General features: G+C 47.8%; 1 protein-coding gene across 2 annotated transcripts in view; it reads left to right on the top strand.

Moving 5' to 3' along the window:
* LOC144784436 (nuclear distribution protein nudE homolog 1-like) overlaps window positions 1-25,090 on the top strand; it is a 182,731-nt gene that overhangs the window by 26,522 nt on the left and 131,119 nt on the right. The window contains exon 2 of one of the 2 annotated variants that reach the window (XM_078663190.1): window positions 20,056-20,185. The exons of the other annotated variant lie outside the window; for it this stretch is intronic. Coding sequence (XP_078519316.1) covers window positions 20,100-20,185 — 86 coding nt within the window. The 5' untranslated portion in view covers window positions 20,056-20,099. The remainder of the gene's footprint in view (window positions 1-20,055; window positions 20,186-25,090) is intronic. 2 annotated transcript variants of the gene reach the window in all.

Below are 25,090 nucleotides of genomic sequence, written 5' to 3'. Positions count from 1 at the left end.
CGTCTGCCAGAGGTAGCCCCCAAACAATATACCATAGTGCCCACCTCCCCAGGATAGGGGACATCTTCAAGATGATACATCTAGCGCTGGCACGTCTGAATCCAGATCAGAGTCCGTGTCCGGTATTTTTAATAATATCACCAATGCCTCCCAGGCCCTCGCCACCTCCATTGCCTTTTCACTGTTGGCTCGGGTCGCCAGCTGCAGTCTGTGCACGATATAAAATTATAGTTGTGCTCTGGGTCTTTTCCTTTTTAGGTCTCGGCAACGAGAACTATTGTCGCCGAGTAAGCTCGCAAGGGAGTACAGAGCGGTGCACGAGCCGACCAGGGTCTGTGGACGCGCACACACAAAGGCAGGCAGGCAGGCACACACCAGACACAGACAGACGCACGCACGCACACAGACAGACGCACGCACACACACACACACACACACCCTCCCTCTCTGCCCACTCCCTCTCTGCCGCCCCCCCCCTATCCCCACTCACCGGGCTCTTTCCCTCCGCAGTGGGTCAGTCATGGCAGCAGGCAGGCTCTGTGTCTTCTCCGGCGATCTTCAGCTGATGTGCACGCTCACGCTGCGTCTCCTGCGCGCCCACCACGCTGTTTCGTGCCCGTTGATCCTCAGCTTGTGATTACTACTCCTTCTAACCCGGATTCTAAATTACTATTTCTTGGTTCTCTAACTCCACTCTGTTGATTCGTAACAAACTGATATTCAGCACATTTCACAGTCTCGCTTTTGCTTCTCATAAATACAATAAGATTATTTTAAGCAATGTCTACCCTTCTTTTGGTTCTGTGCCTATTATGCTTCGGACTATAGAGTTTTAGAAAGTGTGGTGGAAGATTCCATGATATCAGTGGTGTGCACAGTGCAGAGTGAGTGTGCAGAGTGCAGAGTAGTGAGTGCAGAGTGTGAGTGCAGAGTGTGAGTGCAGAGTGTGAGTGCAGAGTAGTGAGTGCAGAGTAGTGAGTGCAGAGTAGTGAGTGCAGAGTAGTGAGGGCAGAGTAGTGAGTGCAGAGTAGTGAGTGCAGAGTAGTGAGGGCAGAGTAGTGAGGGCAGAGTAGTGAGTGCAGAGTGTGAGTGGGCAGAGTAGTGAGTGCAGAGGAGTGAGTGCATAGGAGTGAGTGCGCAGAGTAGTGAGTGCAGAGTAGTGAGTGCAGAGTAGTGAGTGCAGAGTAGTGAGTGCAGAGTAGTGAGTGCAGAGTAGTGAGTGCTGAGTAGTGAGTGCAGAGTAGTGAGTGCAGAGTAGTGAGTAGTGAGTGCAGAGTAGTGAGTAGTGAGTGCAGAGTAGTGAGTAGTGAGTGCAGAGTAGTGAGTGGTGAGTAGTGAGTGCAGAGTAGTGAGTAGTGAGTGCAGAGTAGTGAGTAGTGAGTGCAGAGTAGTGAGTGCAGAGTAGTGAGTAGTGAGTGCAGAGTAGTGAGTAGTGAGTGCAGAGTAGTGAGTGCAGAGTAGTGAGTGCAGAATGCAGAGTAGTGAGTGCAGAGTAGTGAGTAGTGAGTGCATAGTAGTGAGTAGTGAGTGCAGAGTAGTGAGTGCAGACTAGTGAGTGCAGACTAGTGAGTGCAGAGTAGTGAGTAGTGAGTGCAGAGTAGTGAGTAGTGAGTGCAGAGTAGTGAGTAGTGAGTGCAGAGTAGTGAGTAGTGAGTGCAGAGTAGTGAGTGCAGAATGCAGAGTAGTGAGTAGTGAGTGCAGAGTAGTGAGTAGTGAGTGCAGAGTAGTGAGTAGTGAGTGCAGAGTAGTGAGTAGTGAGTGCAGAGTAGTGAGTGCAGAGTAGTGAGTGCAGAGTAGTGAGTGCAGAGTGCAGAGTAGTGAGTGCAGAGTAGTGAGTGCAGAGTAGTGAGTGCAGACTAGTGAGTGCAGACTAGTGAGTGCAGAGTAGTGAGTAGTGAGTGCAGAGTAGTGAGTAGTGAGTGCAGAGTAGTGAGTAGTGAGTGCAGAGTAGTGAGTGCAGAATGCAGAGTAGTGAGTAGTGAGTGCAGAGTAGTGAGTAGTGAGTGCAGATTAGTGAGTAGTGAGTGCAGAGTAGTGAGTAGTGAGTGCAGAGTAGTGAGTGCAGAGTAGTGAGTGCAGAGTAGTGAGTGCAGAGTGCAGAGTAGTGAGTGCAGAGTAGTGAGTGCAGAGTAGTGAGTGCAGAGTGCAGAGTAGTGAGTGCAGAGTAGTGAGTAGTGAGTGCAGAGTAGTGAGTAGTGAGTGCAGAGTAGTGAGTGCAGAGTAGTGAGTGCAGAGTAGTGAGTAGTGAGTGCAGAGTAGTGAGTGCAGAGTAGTGAGTAGTGAGTGCAGAGTAGTGAGTGCAGAGTAGTGAGTGCAGAGTAGTGAGTAGTGAGTGCAGAGTAGTGAGTGCAGAGTAGTGAGTAGTGAGTGCAGAGTAGTGAGTGCAGAGTAGTGAGTGCAGAGTGCAGAGTAGTGAGTGCAGAGTAGTGAGTGCAGAGTAGTGAGTGCAGAGTGCAGAGTAGTGAGTGCTGAGTAGTGAGTGCAGAGTAGTGAGTAGTGAGTGCAGAGTAGTGAGTGCAGAGTAGTGAGTGCAGAGTAGTGAGTGCAGAGTAGTGAGTGCAGAGTAGTGAGTGCAGAGTGCAGAGTGCAGTGCAGGTATGTGCAGTGCAGTGCAGGTATGTGCAGTGCAGGTATGTGCAGTGCAGGTATGTGCAGTGCAGGTGAGTGCAGTGCAGTGCAGGTGAGTGCAGTGCAGTGCAGGTGAGTGCAGTGCAGGTGAGTGCAGTGCAGTTGAGTGCAGTGCAGTGCAGGTGAGTGCGGTTGAGTGCAGTGCAGGTGAGTGCGGTTGAGTGCAGTGCAGGTGAGTGCAGTGCAGTGCAGGTGAGTGCAGTGCAGGTGAGTGCAGTGCAGGTGAGTGCAGTGCAGTGCAGGTGAGTGCAGTGCAGGTGAGTGCAGTGCAGTGCAGGTGAGTGCAGTGCAGGTGAGTGCAGGTGAGTGCAGGTGAGTGCAGTGCAGGTGAGTGCAGTGCAGGTGAGTGCAGTGCAGGTGAGTGCAGTGCAGGTGAGTGCAATGCAGGTGAGTGCAGTGCAGGTGAGTGCAGTGCAGGTGAGTGTAGTGCAGTGCAGGTGAGTGTAGTGCAGTGCAGGTGAGTGCAGTGCAGGTGAGTGCAGGTGAGTGCAGTGCAGGTGAGTGCAGTGCAGGTGAGTGCAGTGCAGTGCAGTGCAGTGCAGGTGAGTGCAGTGCAGGTGAGTGCAGTGCAGGTGAGTGCAGTGCAGTGCAGGTGAGTGCAGTGCAGGTGAGTGCAGTGCAGGTGAGTGCAGTGCAGTGCAGTGCAGGTGAGTGCAGTGCAGGTGAGTGCAGTGCAGTGCAGGTGAGTGCAGTGCAGGTGAGTGCAGTGCAGGTGAGTGCAGTGCAGGTGAGTGCAGTGCAGGTGAGTGCAGTGCAGGTGAGTGCAGTGCAGTGCAGTGCAGGTGAGTGCAGTGCAGGTGAGTGCAGTTGAGTGCAGTGCAGGTGAGTGCAGTGCAGGTGAGTGCGGTTGAGTGCAGTGCAGGTGAGTGCAGTGCAGTGCTGGTGAGTGCAGTTGAGTGCAGTGCAGGTGAGTGCAGTTGAGTGCAGAGTGGTGTGTATTGACAATGTAAATGACAATGCCATTTATTTATGATTTAAAGAAAAAAAAATGTCATGAGCAATGCCAATAGCTCTACCTTTAATGATGCCGAGACCATTGCATTGTAAATGCTTGTTCTTGCAGGTATTACTGCTGTTACGAAGGAATGGCAAGGGGGAGATCCCATCAGAGGCTTTTCCAGGATTAGCGCCTTTTACTTCTTTTGTTTAATCTGGTGCAATGTATTATGTCTTTTTACATTTTGATCAAATGGTTATGAGGAATAGATTGCTGTATGTCTCTCTTTTTTTTTTTAACTTTATTGTCAAGAAGACATTCACAGTAACTTCATTATTCAGCAGTTGGACATTAGAACATACTTTCATCAGAGATACAGATAAGTCCCATTCTGTTCCGATGTCCGAGTCTATTGTACTAGTACGTACATGAAGGAAACAAACGCCATCGTGTAGTGCAGAGTCTTATTTGCTACCATATCATTTCCGGTTCCAGGTCGTACTTTGCCCACTTATGATATAGCAAGTTGCGTTCAGCAGGTTCAACTAAGAAAACGAAAATCACATCTACAAAAACTCAACGAAAGTCGTCACCACAATTGAATGTTAAATCTTTACATAGACACTTTTCATCCATTGCACATAGTCCGTACACTCGTTTAAAGGCACCCCCGTGTTCCCGCTTCCTCCCACCACAACTCAGAGTTTCAAGCATTAATTCGTCCCTCCTAATCATACTCTTCCTCTGACTCTAAGTCGTCGTCCTCTGGCAGGGGCACACATGGTTCCCCCCTGTATTTATTCCACGGCAACCACACTTTATTCCATTTACGGGGACAGGCCCGCATCGCATATACCGCCCTCTCTTTTACCATTAGAAGGTCCATATTTCTAGTCCAGCCATGCACCGTAGGCACTTCCGGAGCACCCCACTTCTGTGCAATGTCTCTTTTGGCCACTGTCACCGCCAACGTGACCCACAATTGACCATACCTGCTCAGGTCATTAGGGTCCCAAATGTTTAACAGGCATTTACGGGGTTCAGGAATGAGTGACACCTCAAGAACTTGGGATATTGTGCGCATAATTTGCCTCCATATTTCCTGGATCAACGGGCAATCCCACAGTGTGTGGAGCAAAGTACCTTCCTCCCCGTAACCTCTCAGACAGAAGGGGTGTGGTGCTCTCTGTATTCTGTGTAGAAGTGTCCTGGTGTAGTAGGTGCGGTGTAGGATCTTGAGCTGGATTAACCTGAACCTAGCCGAAATGCCCACTTCCCTCGGTGATGCCAGCGCCTCATTCCACTCTGTGTCATCCATGTCCCCTATGTCTTCAACCCATCTCTCTCTAAGTTTCTGCGTGGGGTTTGTCAGGTTGTTAACCAGTTTTTTATATGTAAGAGAGGTCGCCTTCTGCTCCATAAATTCCGTCAACAACCTGTCTTCTAGTGGGGACGATTCCGGGAGTGTGGTGTCAGGTGGAATGGCTTGTAGTAGGGCGTGACGGATTTGCACATACCTGAATGTTTCATTGGGGCCCATACCATACTGCTGCTGCAGCTGTGAGAATGTAACCACCGAGCCCTTATCCCAAAGATCTCCCACTACCGAAATCCCAATTTGATCCCAGCGTGTGAAGCCCTTACTGACCCTCAAGTTTCCTAATGATTTCGCGTCCCATAACGGCGTCATTCTAGTGATCTTCCCCTTCCACCCCAGTCGTGATTGTGCTGTATGCCATAAGGTAGCTGTATGTAACGTTGGTCCAAGCAATTTTCGAACCTGTGAGTGGTTGTACAACACTGAAAGCATGCCGTCCGTCCCCAACTGCGACCAGTCCGCTTTATAAGCGGGGTCATCTCGTGGGACATGTATCCAGTAATTAATGACCTTAAGTTGGGATGCCCAATAATATAATTGAAGGTTGGGTAGTGCGATCCCTCCGTCAAACCAGCTGTGAACCAGTTTGTCATGTGCTATACGAGCTGGGCCATTTCCCCACAACAGTGCAGATACTAGCGCCGCGACTTGTTGGAAGTAGCGTGGAGCCACTACATGAGGGGTGTTTTCCAGCACATAGAGAAATCTAGGGAGAGCCATCATTTTATATAACGCTGCTCGCCCAAGGAGGGTCAGCGGAAGGGTAGCCCAATATTTGACGTCCGCACGCAGACGTGTTAGAGGTGGCACTAAGTTCTCAGTGTAGAAGTCCGCTGCACTAGTGGTGATGAAAATGCCCAGGTATTTAAATGAGCCGATCGCTAATTGCAGGGGGCAGTCACTCCGCAATACCGGCTCCTGGCCTTTAAGGACGAATATTATGGATTTGGACCAGTTCAGGGTGTAACCGGACGCCTTCCCGTGCTCATCGCACAGAGCCAACAGGGCAGGAATCCCGTCATTGGGATTGGTCATGTAAATCAGCATGTCATCCGCATATAAGGACACTTTATCCTCCCACCCGTCCTCCCAGGCGATGCCCCGAAACAGTGGTGTTGCTCTGAGTAGAATAGCTAGTGGCTCCAGCACCAGAGCAAAGAGTAAGGGGGACAATGGGCACCCCTGTCTGGTCCCTCGTCCCAGGGGGAAGGTCTGTGAAATGTGACCATTCGCCACCACCTGTGCCATGGGCGACCTATATAGCAGCCGTATCCACGCTATAAATTTTGGGCCGAAGCCCATACGAGCAAGGACCGCAAATAGATATTCCCATTCCACCAGATCGAAGGCCATTTTAGAGATAAAATGACTGCCTGTTCTGAAAGGAGATGCGCTCGCGCCAGGACCCCATGAACTCTCCGCAAATTCAGGGCCGTGCTTTTGTGTGGCATGAAACCCGATTGATCGGGGTGTATTAGGGTCTGCAGATGTTTAATCAAGCGACTAGCCAGGAGTTTTGCTAGGATCTTTGCTTCCACGTTAAGCAGGGAGATAGGTCGGTACGAGGAGCATGCCGTCTGTGGCTTGTCCGGCTTAGGAATGGCAACTATCGTGGCCGTGCGTTGGTCCAGAGGGAGTTCAGCCATGTCTAAACTCTCTTCATACATATCTAGCAGGGGCTTGCTCAACATGGGAGCCGACGCTTTGTACCATTCCACGGGTATCCCGTTAGGTCCCAGCGCCTTTCCGGATCGCAACGACAGTATTGCCAACTGGATTTCGTCTGTGGTTAAGTCAGTGTCTAGTTCCTGTCGCGCGTCCTGCGAAAGCTCGGGGACAGCAATGTGATCAAGCGACGCTAACGCCTCCCTTTCTGTGACAGCCCGGACTGGTGTGTATATTTCCTGATAATGTCGTGCTAGGGTGCAAACTATATGCTCAGGGTGTGTCTGAAGCTGGCCATCTTGTGCACATAGTCTCTGAATACCTTTGTTACAACCACTCCTTTTGTCTAGCCATGCTAGCATTTTCCCTGCTTTATCGCCCAAGTCATATATCCTGTGTGCGGTGTTTGCCAAGTGTCCCTTGGTAACCGTTGTAAGATGGGCCAAATGTTGTTGTTGACGGAGGTGTAGTGCATGTGTAGTGGCAGGGGTGGGGTCGGCCATGTGCGCCGTGTTCGCAGCATGTAGTGCTAATTCCAATTGTGCGAGTTCACTCCTGGAGTCTCGTTTGTGCCCCGTGATAGCCGCTATCGCTGCGCCGCGTAAGACTGTTTTGTACGCCTCCCAGAGCACCGAGGGTGAGGAAACTGTGCCTGCATTTTCTGTAAAATAGTGTGATGTGGCCAATTTAAGCTTTTTCCTAATACCAGGGACTTGCAAGTAATTGGGGTATATAGGATAGATCCTGGCGCGTTTTTTCTCCTTAGTCGTAATGTGGAGGGATATTGGGGAGTGATCAGATATACCTCTAGGCAGGATCTCTAGTTTGTCCACCGATCCCAGTCCCATCCCCACAAAGAAAAGGTAATCAATACGCGAGAGGCTGTTATGTGTAGCTGAGTAGTGCGTGTATTGAGTCGCTGTGGGGTTCAATTGACGCCAAACATCAGTGAGGCCTAGCGCGGTCAGAAAACCAGGAAGCGTGGCCGTCCCCCTCGGGCGGTCTCGCATGGGAAAGGTGTCTAATTGCGGATCAGTTATGGCATTGAAGTCCCCCCCAATGATCATGTCACCCTCTGGGAGGTCAAGTAGAAATTGACCCAGCGCCGGCAGTGCCGTAGAGTGTAGCGCTGGTGGGATGTATACGGACACTACGTTGAGAGGTCTCCCTTCCCATTGGCCATAGAGCGCTGCAAACCTACCCTGGTCATCCCTCTTGCGGCTTTCGACCATAAATGATGAGTTCTTCCTAAGGAGTATCCCGGTGCCCCTTGATCCCGTGGTGAACTCCGCATGAACCGCCATGGCATAACCCCGCCTGTCGAGTGCTTTGCAGGTAGACCCAGCCAGGTGCGTTTCCTGCAACATCACCAAGTCAGGCCCGTGGCGTTTGATGGTCTGGAAGACTAACCCTCGTTTAATCTTGTCTCCCAGGCCTCTAACATTCCATGTAAGTAGTTTCAAGGGGGACACCACTGTCATCGGCGGGCCATTGTCTACGGGTGCGTTACTAGCTCGCTGGGCCATTCGGGATTATGAGCAGTGCTACTGACGTGCAGAATCGGAGTGTAACACATATACAATGACTCGTGCCAGGGTACCATGAGTGTAGAGCCTGTAGCAGGGTCGCGCGGAAACGTAGTGTAACATATATGCAATGACGTGTGTTAGGGTACCAGAAGTGTACGGCCTGTAGTGTGGCCACAGTCCATATTGATGAGGTGATGACTAAGAACAATAACCATAACATTAGAACTATCCCCCCCCACCCCCTCCCTGCTCCCCTGCACCACGGACGAAAACCCGCCCGCTTCCCCAACTTGGCAGAGTGCTTAATCTCAACCCTGTCCATCTTACTTGCTCGTGGGGTTGGTGAGACCCCTACAGGCACCGGCCGATGCCCGCCCTACTCAGCTCCAGTAGCACCAAGGACCCAAGGGGTTACAACTCGTTGTCCCTCACGCAGTCCAATCAAATCAGCCCCTAATCGGTTGTCCAGAGTCAAGGGGGTCTCTTTCAAGATCCGAATCCAGTGCCGCTGCTCCTTCCTCGTTCGTGGGGTTTCTCGACGGGTGATCCTCCTGTCCTCCGCTGCGGCGGCGCTGTCGGTCTCTGTGTGGGCGCTGTGGTTGGCCCACCTGTCTCCACCCATCAAGCCATTCCCTAGCCACCTCCGGTGAGTCAAAGAACCACGACTTTCCCTCGGCTACAATGCGCAATTTGGCGGGGAAAAGCATCGAGTACGCCAGGCCTCTGTCTCGTAGCGCTTTTTTCACATCCATGAAAGATTTCCTGCGCCTAGCCACCTCCGCCGTGTAGTCCGGAAAGAATGCCAGCGTCGAGTTCTGAATTTTTACCGGTGGGGAGACTCTCGCCGCCTGTAGGATTGCGTCCCTGTCCCTAAAATTGAATAACCTGGCCAGGACAGGCCGTGGATGTGCGCCTGGTTTGGCCGTTCCACCGGGAACACGGTGTGCTCTTTCAACAGAAAAGAAGAGAGACAGACCTTTAGGTTTCAGCTGGGTTTTGATGAGGTCCTCGACGTATAAGTCCATTGCAGCTTTACCCTCCGACTCCGGCAGGCCTAGGATGCGGACATTGTTCCTTCGGGAACGCCCTTCCTGATCGTCGAGCTTTTCTTGCAATTGTTTCGTGACTCTCTCCATGCGTTCCATGGCTACTTGTAGATCCGATGTGTCTTCGACGAGCGATTTCGTCACAACCTCCACTTGAGACACTCTCTCCGCCATTTTCTTGAAGTCAGCCCGGAGTAGAGTGACCTCGGAGGAAATGGAGCCCACCGTCGTTTTGACCTCGGTGAGGGTTTTCATGACGTCCTCCAAGGTCACCTTGGGAGCACCACCCGCATCTGGAGTCGCTCCAGCAGAGTGTCGGCCACCAGCCTGGGATTGTCCATGTTGGTTGTACGCAAATTTGTCGAGCTTCGCCTGCGTCGATGTACTCCTTGTGCCCTTACCGGCCATTTTGTCTTGGCGATGACGGGGATGTGCGTATTCGGATGCTGGGTCAGTCGTTTTTGTTTTTCTTTTCTTTGTTGTGGCCTCTGAGCCGTGCAGTGCCCCCGTGTCCCGGGCGGTTCAATCGTGCGTTTCACCGGTCACAGGGGGGTGCCGGGTATCTCCCACAGGGTGTAGTTGCTTCGCAGTCGGTGGTCGTGGTGACCGGCACGTCGCCCCTTAAGGATTTGTAGCACGGATCACTGCTCGGCTTTCCCCGTTCTGTGAGCGCCTTGTAGCGCCACCAAACTCGGTGCTCCAGCGAGTCTTTAATGGTTTCCCGCTGGGGGGTCCCCGTGGAATGCGCCCAGTCCTCTCCGAGTTACTGTACAGCCTCGCCAACGCGGGGCTAACTACTCCAACCAGGCTCCACTCAGGGTCCTCTCCGTGCCAGAACAGTGGGGCGCTGATGTGGCCCCTCGCCAATGCGGGGTGAGTCTCGGAGCTGTAGTAGTGCAGGGAGACGGCAGGGTCCCCCAACGCTGACCGCTGTATGCTAGTGCGAAAACGGCGCGGCCGGCCGCCCGTTTCGCCCAAGATGGCGCCGTCTGTGACCCAGGGAGGCCCCCTCCCCTGTCGCTAGTTTCGTGCCTTTTGCACGGTGTCCTCGGCAGGCTCCGGTCCAGAAAGTCCCCCGGTCCACACAGGGCTAGCCGCTGTTCAGGTGGTGCGCTCGCGCTCCCCCGCAGCAGAGTGCAGCAAGGGCCGGCTGGATTCACTGCGTCCTGGCCGATATGGACGGACTTCCGCCCGGGTCCTACCAGTCACTCGAGGTCGGTGCGGCTATGCCGGTGCAGGCCTCAGTCCGCCGCCGGAGATTGGAGCAGTTCCCGGGGGCCGTTCCTCACCGGGGTTGGAGCATGGAGCGTCGCTCGGGTCCCCCGCACCACTGTCGCTCCTTCGAGCGGGCGATAAGTCGGATGAGAGGTCGGATAGTTGTTGCGGGCCGGTGTGCCTGTAGGAGCTCCCGCTTCAAGCTGCCACCATGTTCGGCAGTTGGCCACGCCCCCCTGTATGTCTCTTTTTAGGTCAAGCCTGGGCAGCACATGCGCTGCTCTGCAAGACATGCCCTATTTGGGTATGGACTTGAAGCTCCGCCCACTCTCCGCCTATATTTTTCATTGGCTTGTGTAATTGTCCACTGTAAACTGTGGTTATTCATTGGTCAATATGCTTAGTAGTCCCTTCTTAGTACCGTCTTGCCTTATTTTGTATCCTCCCATGAGGACACCTCCTGTTAGATGTGTTGTTCATCGGTAGGCTTTAATTACAGCCTCCAAGCACTATTTTCTCAAATAGCTCTAACGCTCTCTCCTTACACTTTTTGTTTTTTATCTTTATAGCACGGGCGCCGAATGTATTTGCAGTGCAATATGAAGAACTCAAATCTTCATTCTCAGGGGTACTTGATAATAAAGAAGTTGGCACAGAAGCTGAAATATGAAAAGACATTTATTTTATTTGCACATTTGTACCGCGCTGGGAATCGACTCCCTGAGGAGTATCTCCGCGCCTTTGGCAGCATCTGAGAGCAAGAGGCCCTATCTAATAATTTTTAATTGTCCAACCAGAGCTAGTAATTAAACAGGAACGTTTTTAATTTTTTCCTAAAGGAAAAAAGTTCCTTGCATGATCTAATTTCGTAAGGAAGTTCATTCCAAAACTTTGGGCCTGCTACTGATAAAGCCCTACCCCCTTGTCTTGTCTTCCAAAACCTGGGGACAACTAACAATTCACGATCACCAGATCTCAGAGATCTTAAGGGGATGTATGGGGTGAATTTTTTTGTTAGATAATGAGGGCCATTCCCAGAGAGGCACTTGTGGATAATGCAGCAAGTTTTAAACAACACCCTCTGTTTCACTGTGAGCCAGTGAAGTTTATTCAGTAGTGGTTTTGAGGGAGTACGGGCCGGGGCATTAAGGACAAGGCGAGCAGCCGTATTCTGGATCACTTGTAATCTGGCAGTGATCCCCTCATTTGCGGCTAGCAGCAAACCATTGCAATAGTCCAGTCTACTCAACACGAGCGACTGAACTAGTGTTTTCCTGGTGGTATCAAGTAGCAGGGGAATACCCGTCGGAGAATCCCAATAACATGGAAACAGAAGCTCACCACTTGATTAGCATGATGTTTAAGGGTGAGCTCCTGATCCAGTTTAACTCCTAGATCTTTCACAACCACTTTGGGCTCGGGGACTGGGCCTAGGTCTTGAGGCCACCAGTCAGGAGTCCACAGTCGTTTGGCCTCCCCAAAGAGCATCACCTCAGTCTTGGAGACATTGCACTGAAGGAAGTTTGCTGCCATCCAGTGTGCCACTTCTTTCATCCCTTGGGCAAAGGAGATACGTACTTCAGGAGTCATGGTTTTAAACGGAAAAAGGAGTTGGGTATCGTCTGCATACGATACGGGAATAAACCCGTGGGATCTCATGATGTTAGCTAGGGGTGCCACGTAGATGTTAAATAACGTTGGGCTCAAGCAGGAGCCCTGTGGCACCCCCTTTGAGATCTCCACCTCCTCTGACTGGTAGGGACCCAATATGACTCTTTGAGTGCGTGTGGTGAAAAAACTCCTTAACCAGGCCAGCGCCTTGCCTCCCAGACCGATGTCAACTAGTCTGGAGGTCATGATCTCATGTGACACAGTGTCAAACGCCGCTGACAGATCTAAAAGCACCAGGATAACGGAATAACCCCTATCCTGTAGCATATGAAGATCGTCAGCGACGGACAGCAAGGCGGTCTCAGTGCTGTGCCTTGGCCTGAACTTAAAACTTAAATAAGTGAGACTACGTCACACAGGAGCCTTAGCAACTGAATGAGGCAGTCTAAAGAGTACACAACACAGAGGCCTTTTATATGCTTAGGGTTACAAACTCAGCATAAAAGTAAGGGGCAGTCCTAGCTTTTGCAAGCATGCAAAATACCTAATATGGACATGCAAGATCTGCAAAATATTAGCCAATAGGAAAACTTTCAAAACAAGGCATCATGTAACCAGAACGTCCCCCTTAAGTCGTGTTTCTGCCCAACCCATAAGTCAATCAATTACAGCACCTATAGGTCAATCAGTAATGGCAGGACATGTCTGTATGCAGTTAGGCCAGCTGGTGTCTGTGATTGGTTTCAAAACAAGGACAGAGGGGGTTTTCAACACGTTGCAGTCCAAAAGGCAGAGACACTTCATGAATAGAGCAGCATGTGTAAAGGCAACACAAAATGACGACAAATGTAAAATGGAGTCAAAATTAAAGAACCTCAGACCCTCCTTTTGCCATTACACAGGCAAATCCTAATTCATTGCTAGGTGAGCATTCTACTCATTTCATAAAAGCAGGTATATGTAAACTATCAGCAGGAATGCAAAGAGAACAAAGCATTTAACATTCAGATAGCAAAAGAAAGTAATGACCACTATTACAAACAGGTTTATCATTTTTTTTTCACAACCCTAGGCAAAAGCAAATCGCAAAATTATTTTGTAAACATTTTCAGGGCTCCTAGTTATTTCAGTGACTATTGACAATGCCAATAAAACAATAAGAATCAGTCTCCTAACACCCGTTCTATGCAATCGCACGGCAAATTCCCAGAGCCCGTCCAAGCCGCTCTGGCAGGCTTCTATTGTCCATCAAATCTGCTTCTGTTGTTTTCTTCCGCAAAGGCCTCTTCATTCAGGCCTTTCATGAAAATGGTGCTTCTCAGTATCCGTTGGAGTGCCCTCCTGGCAAACACTCACAGCTCACTTGAAAGTCTCAATGTCTCAATGCAGTGCACCAATATATTTCCTGTGCTGCAGGCACTACAGATATTGTGCTCTTTGATAGTCATGGGCACAGATCATCTTGTGCAGACCCAAGTACTATTAATCGGGAAAGAGCAACAGACTGTCACACTCAGCAACACTTTCAGGCTCCAACACTCACTATTCAGTGTCAGAGGATGCTCAGGCTGCTCTTTCATTTAATTTTCTTTTCATCATGGGTACCACAATGTAGTGCCTTTGCCAATCCTGGATCCACTGCCCTTCCGTTGGAGCAAAGAAAAGGGGGTGTGTGGCCAAAGCTCAGGCCAAGGGGCTCAACGGACTGCACACTGTCAGAGGTTACCAGTACATGACAGGTAGAAAACTGAAGCCTCAAAACAACAGGGATCCTTCTCTTTTGCTCTTTTGCACTGAAACTCTGGTTCTGTGATGTCCAATGCCGTCTGATGGAGCAAGTACGATGCTTTGGAGATACCATTGATGGCGCGCGGGCGATCGCTGTCCAGCCTTGCTACTTTTCTGGGTGCTGGGACTTTTCATCTATAGCTGTCACTGATGAGATTGTGGGTGAGTTCCGCAGGTTATTATGACTTAATCCCGCAGAACCCAGTGACATAGGAAATGTGACATAGTTGTTAGTTTCCTTCAATTTAGTATAAAAACAGTTTATTGTTTTTAACAAGGGGACTGTAAGCAGGTGGCCTGCAATCTGCGATGGAGTGGCCATACGCCATGGGACAATTCTGGACTAGAACACACCGTCATTCTCAAAGGCAATACTTCTAATCTCTTCAATTGGGTATCCTTCATTATCCTCTGCCACCTAAGGGTAGATAGTTACATGGGAATTCTATCTGACTGGATGTCCTCACACATGGTGGCATTGTCTAATGGGAAAAACATTTCTTTTTTCTTTTTCAATGATTACGTCTAGGTGTTCCTAAATTCCTTATCTAGAACACCTCAAAAGAGAGATCACATGATACAGATTATCAGGGACATGTAGATAACTCCTTTTTAATAACTGTGCATCAGGTGCACTATGCAATACACAGGCTAATGATCAAAATGTGGAAAGAAAAGACAAGAACTAGAGAGTACTGGTATTTCCATGATTTAGAACACATCTAATCCCACCAAAAAATAAAGAAGCAGGAACAAAAAGGGTAAAAATCCAAATTAAAACAGTCATTGAAAATTTGTCATGTTCAAAAAAATAAACGTAAGGTATCTCCTATTGAGGTGGAAAACTTGTCTTACTATAGTATTGAGTCAGTTAACCAGTCCATCACTACCCTGACAGTCAGACTGGAAAACATCGAAGTAGGCCTAAAGAAAATTCTTAAAAACCAGTCTGGTCATACAAAAGGGAATTATACATAATATGGGTGTCTCTGGTACATTACTGCAATCTGGAACAATACAACAATAATAATAAAAGGGCTAACTGGTGAAAGGAATATGGAAAAGGGAAATGGAACTAGGACACAGCTAAAATCCCCAATAACTAGGCATGATGCGACATCGGTCAAGGGAGAAGCGGCAAAAGAAAAATCTATAGGAAGAACAAGAAATTACTTGGGTGATAGTCAGGCATGTGACACATCACCAAGAGTATGGGTGATACACAAAAAATCAAAATAGTTCACAAATGTTAGCTCTACCGCTGGCCGCTACACCATATACGGTAATCTCAGCTTATGTTCCAGTTCCTTCTTCAGGGAAAAATGAAACCTTGTTTCCTTTATGGTACAAAGCCATACACTACTTAGGAAGCAGAACAAAACTGACTAATGTAATCTAGAAATTAGGTCACCATGTACAAGAGTCACAGATTTATAATTTATCCTTACGTCCAATCAGGATACATAAATTTAGGGCTGCCTGTTCCTTAAGGGAAGGGGGCAGTAGCGTGACTAACAGCAGGTGACACACTTTGATCCTGTATATCTCTTTTATTTTTCTTCAAATACCATTATAGCCAAATTTGACATACACTGATGAAGTGTTGCCTGTCTTGTTTACAGCATATAAATATCATATCTGTGAAATTTAGTGTCGGAGCAAATCTACCCAACTGTTGTGCAGCGATATGCATCGTCATGTATATCCCTTCACAACACAGGTAAACTTGTAATAGTATCAAAAGCAGCAACATAAAACAAAAACATGCATAAAATAAAAAACGCACAAAACGGACATGTCAAGCCATCAGATATACTTGCTGTATATCAAGTACAAAAAGCAAAGACAAAACAATAGCATATGTAAATGAGCGGTGACGCACAACACCATGTTATGCTCTTTATGCACTGTGAACCTGCAGCCCAAAACCCAATATTCGGGCCTGCTTAATTTGTCAGGTTTAAAATCCTCACCCTCCGTTTGACAGCAAATCACCAGTTAGTGGAGATTGGCTGTCAAATACAACTTACTGTGTCTCTTCTGACACACAGGACCAGCAGGAACAATTCATAAAAGGATAAAATGCAAACAAATATGTAAAACGCAGAAACATTTCTTTTCAAAAGAAGTCATAATAAAAAAACACATCTTTTTTCACTGCTGACACTGCACATAACACCCAAAATATCAACTGTAACCAACCATCTTTTAAAAACATGCTAAATCACCTTTTTTTTGATTTTCCAAAAATAAAACTCTTTCACAGACACTCTGCGTGTCCCGTGCCAACACCCTTTGAGGCCCTGCTTTTCCAAGTAATGATTTCTCCATCTGTTTACACTTACTCCTAACTCCCACCTCACTGACCTTAAGGTCAAAATCTGCCTTGCGGGCTCCTCAGCCCTCTCCCTCTTCCTCACTCTGAGGCTGACAAAAAGACAAAAAGCCTTCCCAACTCTTTCTAACGTGCAATAACCAACCCTATTTAAAAACACATGATATATATATTACTCCTGTTAGGGGCTACAATTTATTTCTATGCTTAGATTATTAAAACAGTCACTGTGAATAATTCGCAGAACATAATTACACACATACCAGTTTTTAGAACAAATGCTTGTTTGCAATGGTACTCAGTTCATCAACCTTAAATGGATGAAGGTCTCAATAGGTCCAGCTAAAGTTAAAACCTTCCACCCAGATATTAAACTCAAACCTCTGCACCGGGCACATTGGCTCACTGAGCCATTTAAAAGCAAACCCAAATGGGAACAACCTGCAAATTTGTATTATACCTAAATGTATGCATTTACTGAAGCCTAAAGCACTTTAAAGCTACTCTAAATGAAAGAAATGCTGTTTAAATAGTCTATTTACCCAAATTCGATTTTTGGCACTTAAAAATAAATATCCTATAATTATGATACATATTAATCATCCTCAGAATGTTCTTTACAAATTGCAGAGATTGGACATTAGACATATCTCATGCAAATCCTGAGAAAAATGAGTTTTTCACGCCTGCGCCAAGTGAAATTCTATATGCTAATGTCCTCATTATGCAGTATAACATAACTTAAATTAGATTATAATGCTAGGAGGTCACAGTATAAGTATTAAGCTTCATGAATAGTAAAAAAACGAATTTTGAAGCACTTATTTCTAATAATTATTTTGCTTAATTAATAATTATTTTTAATAAACCCAATCATTTTTGATAATTCCACATATTGAGGTTCTGTAATTCCTCGAGTCTGACTTCATTTTTTTTCTGTTCTGTGTCACCATTTTGCGCCCTCTCTCCTTTACGCAGGCCTGCAAAGATAGCCTGGCGAACAAGGTGGCCTGGCCTCCCTAGTTCATGTGTACATTAACTAGGTTTACTCTGAAATGAACTGTAAGAAACTGACCTCTTCACCTGAAACTGACCTCGCACAGCCAATTTCCCTGATTGATCGTTATCTGAGATTGCCAATCAATGTTCAGGACATCGTTAACTTTTTAGTTTCCTTGCACATGACTTATCTTGTTCAGCATCTGTTACTGTTTTTTTTTTTTTTTTTTTAAATGTTTCTTCATTACATGGGTTAATTATTATTTAGCAATAGAACCAAGAATATGCTTACAGAAATGCTTAAAGAGAGGAAAACCCTTAATCGAAATGTCTTCCTATAATACAAAATAATGAACCTTATGTTTGTAACCTTTTTAAAACAACATTCTGAAATGCAAAGATTCACCCGTGCAACTGAGGGCAAAGTCCTGGCTGAGTAAATCTTCCTGTTTATTTAGCTTGTCTCTCAGTGTTTGTAACATGAACACGGTGGCAGTCTTTTTCAAACTAAAACATATCAATGCGTGTTCTATAATATGGTTTGAGTTCAGCAAAAATTTACTTCAGCTGAAGTGTTTGCCTGTTAATATCTAACACAATGTATGTAAGTAAAAAAAATACTATAAGTTTATTTTTCTACAAAACACACAATTTCGATTTTGAGGCTTTTTTATTCCTAGTGAATGTTAATTTAAATTTTAGTTTTTAAGCATTTAGACATTTTGCTTAATAGACTGAAAATATCAAGAAAAACCACGAAGAGACATTGAGCTCATTTCAGACATAACAGAAAGGGGTCAAACACTCAGGACACACAATATGTCGCGCTTTAGCCATTTATTTCGTGAATAGCGCCATCGCTATTCACTTACAGAAATTGCACTAATGGGAAAACCACATAGACATTTAAACACATATTTAACCCACATATCAATACTCAGGACAGAAACAAAGGACAGCCCACAGACTGTACTTAAACCAAACCATTTGTAAATATTAGTTGTAAGTCATATTTACAAGAAGCGCTTCTCTATTGTGTTCCAAAAGACTGCAAAAACAGCCCAACAGACTGATGTATGTCCAAGAAGCGAAAATACACTCAATTCACTAGCTTTGGCAAGCAGAACACCAAATATCGCTCTGCATATCTTCATTCATAAAACTGCACAGAACAAAGGATCCTTGTTTTGTATTATGTCATATTTTAATTCCCTGGGGATACAAAATCACCAAGGAAGAAATATGTTTTTAAATCTAAACCTATTTAGATATTCCCTCTAGGGGAGCCGGCTAATTTACTTCACATCACACTATGGTACCTTCCAAAAAAGCAACACATTCTTCGATGTGAGCTTGAAAACAGGCATGCCAAAAATACTGCAGAATATGCAAGTATTATAATCAAAGTAGTGCCTAATGTACTTTTCGTACGTGCACCGTTCAACAAAACCAGATAGAGAAAAATCTCCTCATTACCTGCCTACACAAATTGCAATTTGCATATCAAATACATATCCAAAGTTGGCCAACACAAATTCCAAAATTCCAAAGCTACAGTAAGCGTTACTAAACTACCTTACTCTTACCAATCAAAAGGTTGTCCAAATTCTAACTGCCAAGTTCTAAATGACCTAACGGTCCTTTTTTAGAATACTCACGCCAAAAAGGTTCTCAGTCAGGAGTGACATCATGTGGAGGATCAAAATCAGGAAGATCAGAAATATACTGGGCTGCAGAGACAAAGAATCCCCAGAATCTCCGTGCACAGAGTACTTTCTTAGTATAATCCTGTCATGTCCTCCTCAGTAGATTTCAGTCTCCTGGCAAGATCACTCCTTCAGAAAGTCACTTCTCTGATGAAGTCCACGTTGGCCGCGCCAATTGAAGAACTCAAATCTTCATTCTCAGGGGTACTTGATAATAAAGAAGTTGGCACAGAAGCTGAAATATGAAAAGACATCTTTATTAAACTTAAATAAGTGAGACTACGTCACACAGGAGCCTTAGCAACTGAATGAGGCAGTCTAAAGAGTACACAACACAGAAGCCTTTTATATGCTTAGGGTTACAAACTCAGCATAAAAGTAAGGGGCAGTCCTAGCTTTTGCAAGCATGCAAAATACCTAATATGGACATGCAAGATCTGCAAAATATTAGCCAATAGGAAAACATTCAAAACAAGGCATCATGTAACCAGAACGTCCCCCTTAAGTCGTGTTTCTGCCCAACCCATAAGTCAATCAATTACAGCACCTATAGGTCAATCAGTAATGGCAGGACCTGTCTGTATGCAGTTAGGCCAGCTGGTGTCTGAGATTGGTTTCAAAACAAGGACAGAGGGGGTTTTCAACACGTTGCAGTCCAAAGGGCAGAGACACTTCATGAATAGAGCAGCCTGTGTAAAGGCAACACAAAATGACGACAAATGTAAGATGGAGTCAAAATTAAAGAACCTCAAATAGGTATTGCATTTGCGAGAGTTTAAGCTATTGGCATTGTAAATGATATTGCCTTTCATTTATCTGTTTTAAAAACACATAAAATAAAGGCATTATCATTTACAATGCCTATAGCTTAAACTCTCGTAAATGCATGACCTATTGCGTTGCACATGCTTGTTTTAATAGTTATTGTTTTAATTAACTAATAAAAGTACTGTTACAGCATTGATAAACAGCACCGGGCTTAAGGAATTTTCTCGAGCAGTCATAGACAAATTTGCCATGTCCAGAACAGTGTTAGTTTATATTTCAAAATTCGGTATTGTATTTGGCAACCTACTAAAATAAATACACTTTTAATAAAGGTGTATTAACTTAGTGAGTGGTCCTATTTACCAGACTGATGTAATATTGTCTCTAGCTTTCTGTAAAGGTCTGGTAAACAGTTGTGACGAAAGTGATATCCTAAACATTTTCTTTTAGTAGGAAAATGAAATCGCTGTCCTGGATCTGACGGCATTTTCATCATGTTGGACTTAAGGAGCAGTAACTTTGCTACCGTGGGGGAAGAGCTCCATTATTGGAAAGAACTGGCTTTCAAATCCAAGCAGTGGTAAGTTAAGTTGAAGCACATGCAACGCATTTCTCACCTACATTAATGTGCTTGACTACTTCCTGTATACTGGGATAACTAGTTTATTTTGCTCATGAATAAACAGCGTGCATTTTTTAATATGTTCTTTTGCAACTCGTTTTTCAAAGCTGATGATTCCTCTCTCTTACGGCAGTGCTGCCTGAATATGTTCTATTTGCCCCGTGACTTAGTTGAACAACTCATACTGTGTTCAGTGATTAACTTTGTACTTTGAGATGGATAGCATATTATGTGGACCGTTTGTAAAATAATGCATATAGAAATGTTGTTTGCTATTTATTTGCTCCAAATTTTTTTTTTTAACCTTGAAATACCCGTGCAGCAAATTGGAGTGAGCTTCCTGTTTCACTGACTTAGTTAAGTACAGGTAACTGGCAGGGTACAGAAGCAAAGCTTTAGCCCCTAAAAAAGATTTTTCCTCTTGAGGAACCCTCCATCCCATCCTTCAGTCACACCATCCTTCACATCACTGTTGTGAGGTAGCTTTCATTCGTTAAGCAGATCACGTCTTGGGATTTGTCTGGGTATTGCTGATGGCAGATGCATAATTGCACCTTAAACGGCACTACTGCAGTGATTAGGAGCCCAGGAAACACTTTAACACAGGAATCCTTTATCCACTTCATGGTAACTGCCAGTGAAGCGGGCTGCTGTGTTTTGATTAACTACCTATCTGTGCAGGAGGACATGTGGCAAACTTTTTTCAAAACGTTCGCTTTAAAAGTTGTTTTTGTTTCTACTAATGCTCCTAAAACTTCCCTTTACCCTCAGAAAACACTTAGCAGCAAAAACAGCCCTATGAAGTCTTCACCATCTTTTTATAGAGACAGATATTCTAACAATGCCTCTAATCATAAACAAGCATTTACAATGCAATGGTCTCAGCATTATTAAAGGTAGAGCTATTGGCATTGCTCATGACATTTTTTTTCATTTTTTTTAAACATAAATAAATTGTATTGTCATTTACAAGGAATCCGCACACGAAGGAAGGCAGTTCTGGCTTGCTTTTCTCCCCATGACTCTCGCTTGAGCTGTAGCTTCGTAAAATTTATGAAGGCAGTGGAAAAAAAGATGCCTGAAATTAATTTATAACGGTCCCTGTACTATTGATCTAATATCGCTTTGTCGAATGACATTACTGACTCAAAGAGCCTATGAGGACATCGGGAAAGTAGAAATATTTTACAATTATAAAGTTGAACTTTTAAAAAACTTTATTGCTCACAAAGTTGCTGCGTGCACATTCGAACTAAGGAAATGTGAATGTTTTATTCTCTTATTAGAATTGTACTTTTATTATTCTCTGTTCTTAACCTATTTTTGTATTGCAATGGTTTTAAGTAACTATGCGAAATAAAATTATTACTATTATTATTACAATGGCAATAGGTGAGCATTAGAGAGTAGTAGAGAGTATTCGCGGACACAGAGCTACACACACAGAAAGCCACACACACACACACACACACACAGAGCAACACACACAGAGAGCCACACACACACACAGCGAGTTCCACACACACACACACACACACAGAGCCACACACACACACAGAGCCCCACACACACACAGAGCCTCATACACACACAGAGCGCCCCAAACACACACACAGAGCCCCCCCACACACAGAGCCCCCCCACACACAGAGCCCCCACACACACAGAGAGCTACCCACACAGAGAGCCACCCACACAGAGAGCCACCCACACACAGCCATCCACACAGAGCCACCCACCCACATACAGAGCCACCCACTCACACACAGGGCCACCCACTCACACATAGCCACCCACATATAGAGTGTTAGACGGGGACTCTGAGGGTCGGCCGAATACTGAGGGAGAGGTCCCCGATGAGGACCGTCTCCGGCGATCGTACAGACAAGTCACCTCCCTCCCCACAAATAGGCACCACACCAGGTCGAGTTCAATGCTTTATATAAGGTACGTAAGGCAAGGATAGTAGCGATACAGGATATCTCGGACCGGAGGGTCCTCTCACTTCTAGTCTCTGTAAGGAAAAGGGGGTAGCGGGACAGTCTTGGTACCGGGTCGGTACAGGGGGTGGCAAGATGCGAGCTCACAATCCTCGAGCTGGAGAGTCTGTGAGCCGGGCCGCGGCAGCGCCAGCAGGCCAAGGCGATGGTGTCACGAGGCAGAGGGCCGCGGCAGCGCCAGCAGGCCAAGTCGATGGTTTCACGAGGCAGAGGGCCGCGGCAGCGCCAGCAGGCCAAGACGATGGTTTCACGAGGCAGAGGGCCGCGGCAGCGCCAGCAGGCCAAGACGATGGTTTCACGAGGCAGAGGGCCGCGGCAGCGCCAGCAGGCCAAGACGATGGTTTCACGAGGCAGAGGGCCGCGGCAGCGCCAGCAGGCCAAGACGATGGTTTCACGAGGCAGAGGGCCGCGGCAGCGCCAGCAGGCCAGTCACGGATGAGTTCTTCTCGGGTCTCTCGACTCCAGGATACAACTGCCCTCCTGGTCCGGCCCTGCCCCAGTTATAGGTCTGGACCCCTTTGATGTCCGGACCCTCGCGCCTGGGGGGCCGGGAGGTCCGGGATGAGGGAGTCCAGACACCCAGCAGGGGGGTGGAGCCAGCGCCCAGGGCGGCCTGGGGTGATCGACACCTGGCGGAGGAGAGCCGTTGACGATTCCTTCTCCCATTGACTCGCCAAGTGGTCACTCTGCCTCCTGGGCGGAGGTTGGTGCCTCGATGTCGGGGCCGGCCGGGCCCAGGGTTAGGGTCGAGTTGAGGCCACGCGGCCTCGTGCTGTAGTACCCAAAATGGCGGCTGGGCCGAGGCCGGGGTGTGGATGGTGACCCGGGCCAGCTGGGTCCGGGGCTGGTGTCTTGTGGTGGAGGGATTGCAGGGTACTTCGGGTGGTCGCCGGGGACCCTGGTTGGGGATTCAGGGAGAGCCAGGGTCCGGGTCCCGTTGCGGGGAGGGGGGACAGCCCGACCATGCGGCCTGTCCAACATAGAGCAACCTACAAAAATAGCTACCCACACAGAGCCACACACACACACACACACACACACACAGAGCCACCCACACACACAGAGCCACCCACCCACACAGAGCCCAACACACACACAGAGCCCAACACACACACAGAGCCCAACACACACACAGAGCCCAACACACACACAGAGCCCAACACACACACAGCGCCCAACACACACACAGCGCCCAACACACACACAGTGCCCAACACACACACAGTGCCCAACACACACACAGAGCCCAACACACACACAGAGCCCAACACACACAGAGCCCAACTCACACACACACACACACACACACACAGAGCCCCCCCACACACAGAGCCCAACACACATACAGACATCCCTCGGTCTAGGTAAGCCACACGCCCATCTCTGCCCAGTAACACCCCTGGAAACAGAGGCAAGAAAAAACAAGCAGTTTCTTTGAATCCTCTCTACTGGTACCTGCTTGTAGTGTCCTAGGATTTAGCCTGCGCTCCTGGGGTTTGTTGGCTGACAGTGCAGGAGGGATGGATGAAGTTCTGGGTGTCTCTTGCTGCCTCTCATGGAGGGTCCATTGCTTCTTGGCAACCAAACTGCGTTCAATGCTGGTGGAGCGGATTAGAAGATCCCCTGCTGTACTGCTGTCCGTAGAGACCAGTCTGATAGCTGAGCCGCTCAGTGCCATTGGGTAGTAAAGCAGTACATAGGTGCTAACCAAGGAGAAAGTAAGGCGCTATACAGAAGAGTCAGAAGATACTGAGTGGAAGAGGACGCGGGAAGCGGCGCAAGGATGGGGAGAGCGGGGATTGATGGAGAATGCTGCGAGGGCATTTGCTGGCAGGGATTGCTCTTGGATACCGTTGCAGCCCAGAAAATAATCCTGCGAAGCCGTGGACAGCTGACACCGCTGGGATGGCGGGCACGTGTTAGGGGGTCGCCTATAAACGAGATGTTAGGATGGGTATTGGGTCCCACTAGAAACTGCGGGGGGAGGGGGGCGAGGTCGGAGCTACCTCCTTTACTAAGGGTGATATTAGAGGGAGGGGTTTAACACACCTGCCTCGATAGGAGGCCCCTGAAAGGGTGAGTGCTCATACCTGCCTCGCTCATGGCGGTCCCCCGGGAGGGGCGCTGGCTTCGACTCTGTCCGTGTCCTCTTTGGTGCACAGAGCCAAAGCACAAAACGGGGATCGACCCCAGCAGAGGCTTACATACTACTATAAAGCCAAAATAGGACTTCTCGCCAAATACAGCAACTGCTTCAACGCAGCTGGCTCCTTCCGCGTTCACTTGCCTTCATCACCGAGACCTGGATGAACGCCTCCTCAGCCCCAGACATCGCCATCGCCATCCCAGAGGGCTACAAGATCACCCGGAGGGACCGCGACAACCAGACCGGAGGAGGCATCGCCATCATCCACAGAGACACCATCCGCATCACGACCAACACCGACGACACCCTCACCACCGCTGAACACCTGCACTTCCAGATCCACACCAACCCGAAGACCACCCTCAGAGGCACCCTGATCTACCGACCCCCGGGTCCACGCACACGATTCAGCGAGGACATCGCCGACTTCGTCAGCCCGCACGCTCTCCCCTCCGCCGACTACATCCTCCTGGGGGACCTCAACTTCCACCTGGAGAACAACAACGACCGCAACACCAGCACCCTGCTCGACAACCTCGACAACCTCGGACTCAAGCAACTGGTGACCACCCCCACCCACCTCGCCGGACACACACTCGACGCCGTCTTCTCATCCAGCAAAGACGTCACCTTCAGCCACGCTACAGGACTCCACTGGACGGACCACAGCTGCGTCCACTTCACCTTCAGAAGAACGACGATCCACCACCTCCAGCA

This window comes from Lissotriton helveticus, chromosome 10, assembly GCF_964261635.1.
Source record: "Lissotriton helveticus chromosome 10, aLisHel1.1, whole genome shotgun sequence".
Classification (NCBI taxonomy): Eukaryota; Metazoa; Chordata; class Amphibia; order Caudata; family Salamandridae; genus Lissotriton; species Lissotriton helveticus.
Note: the sequence above shows the minus strand (reverse complement) of the source record. Positions and strands in the feature narration are given on the sequence as shown.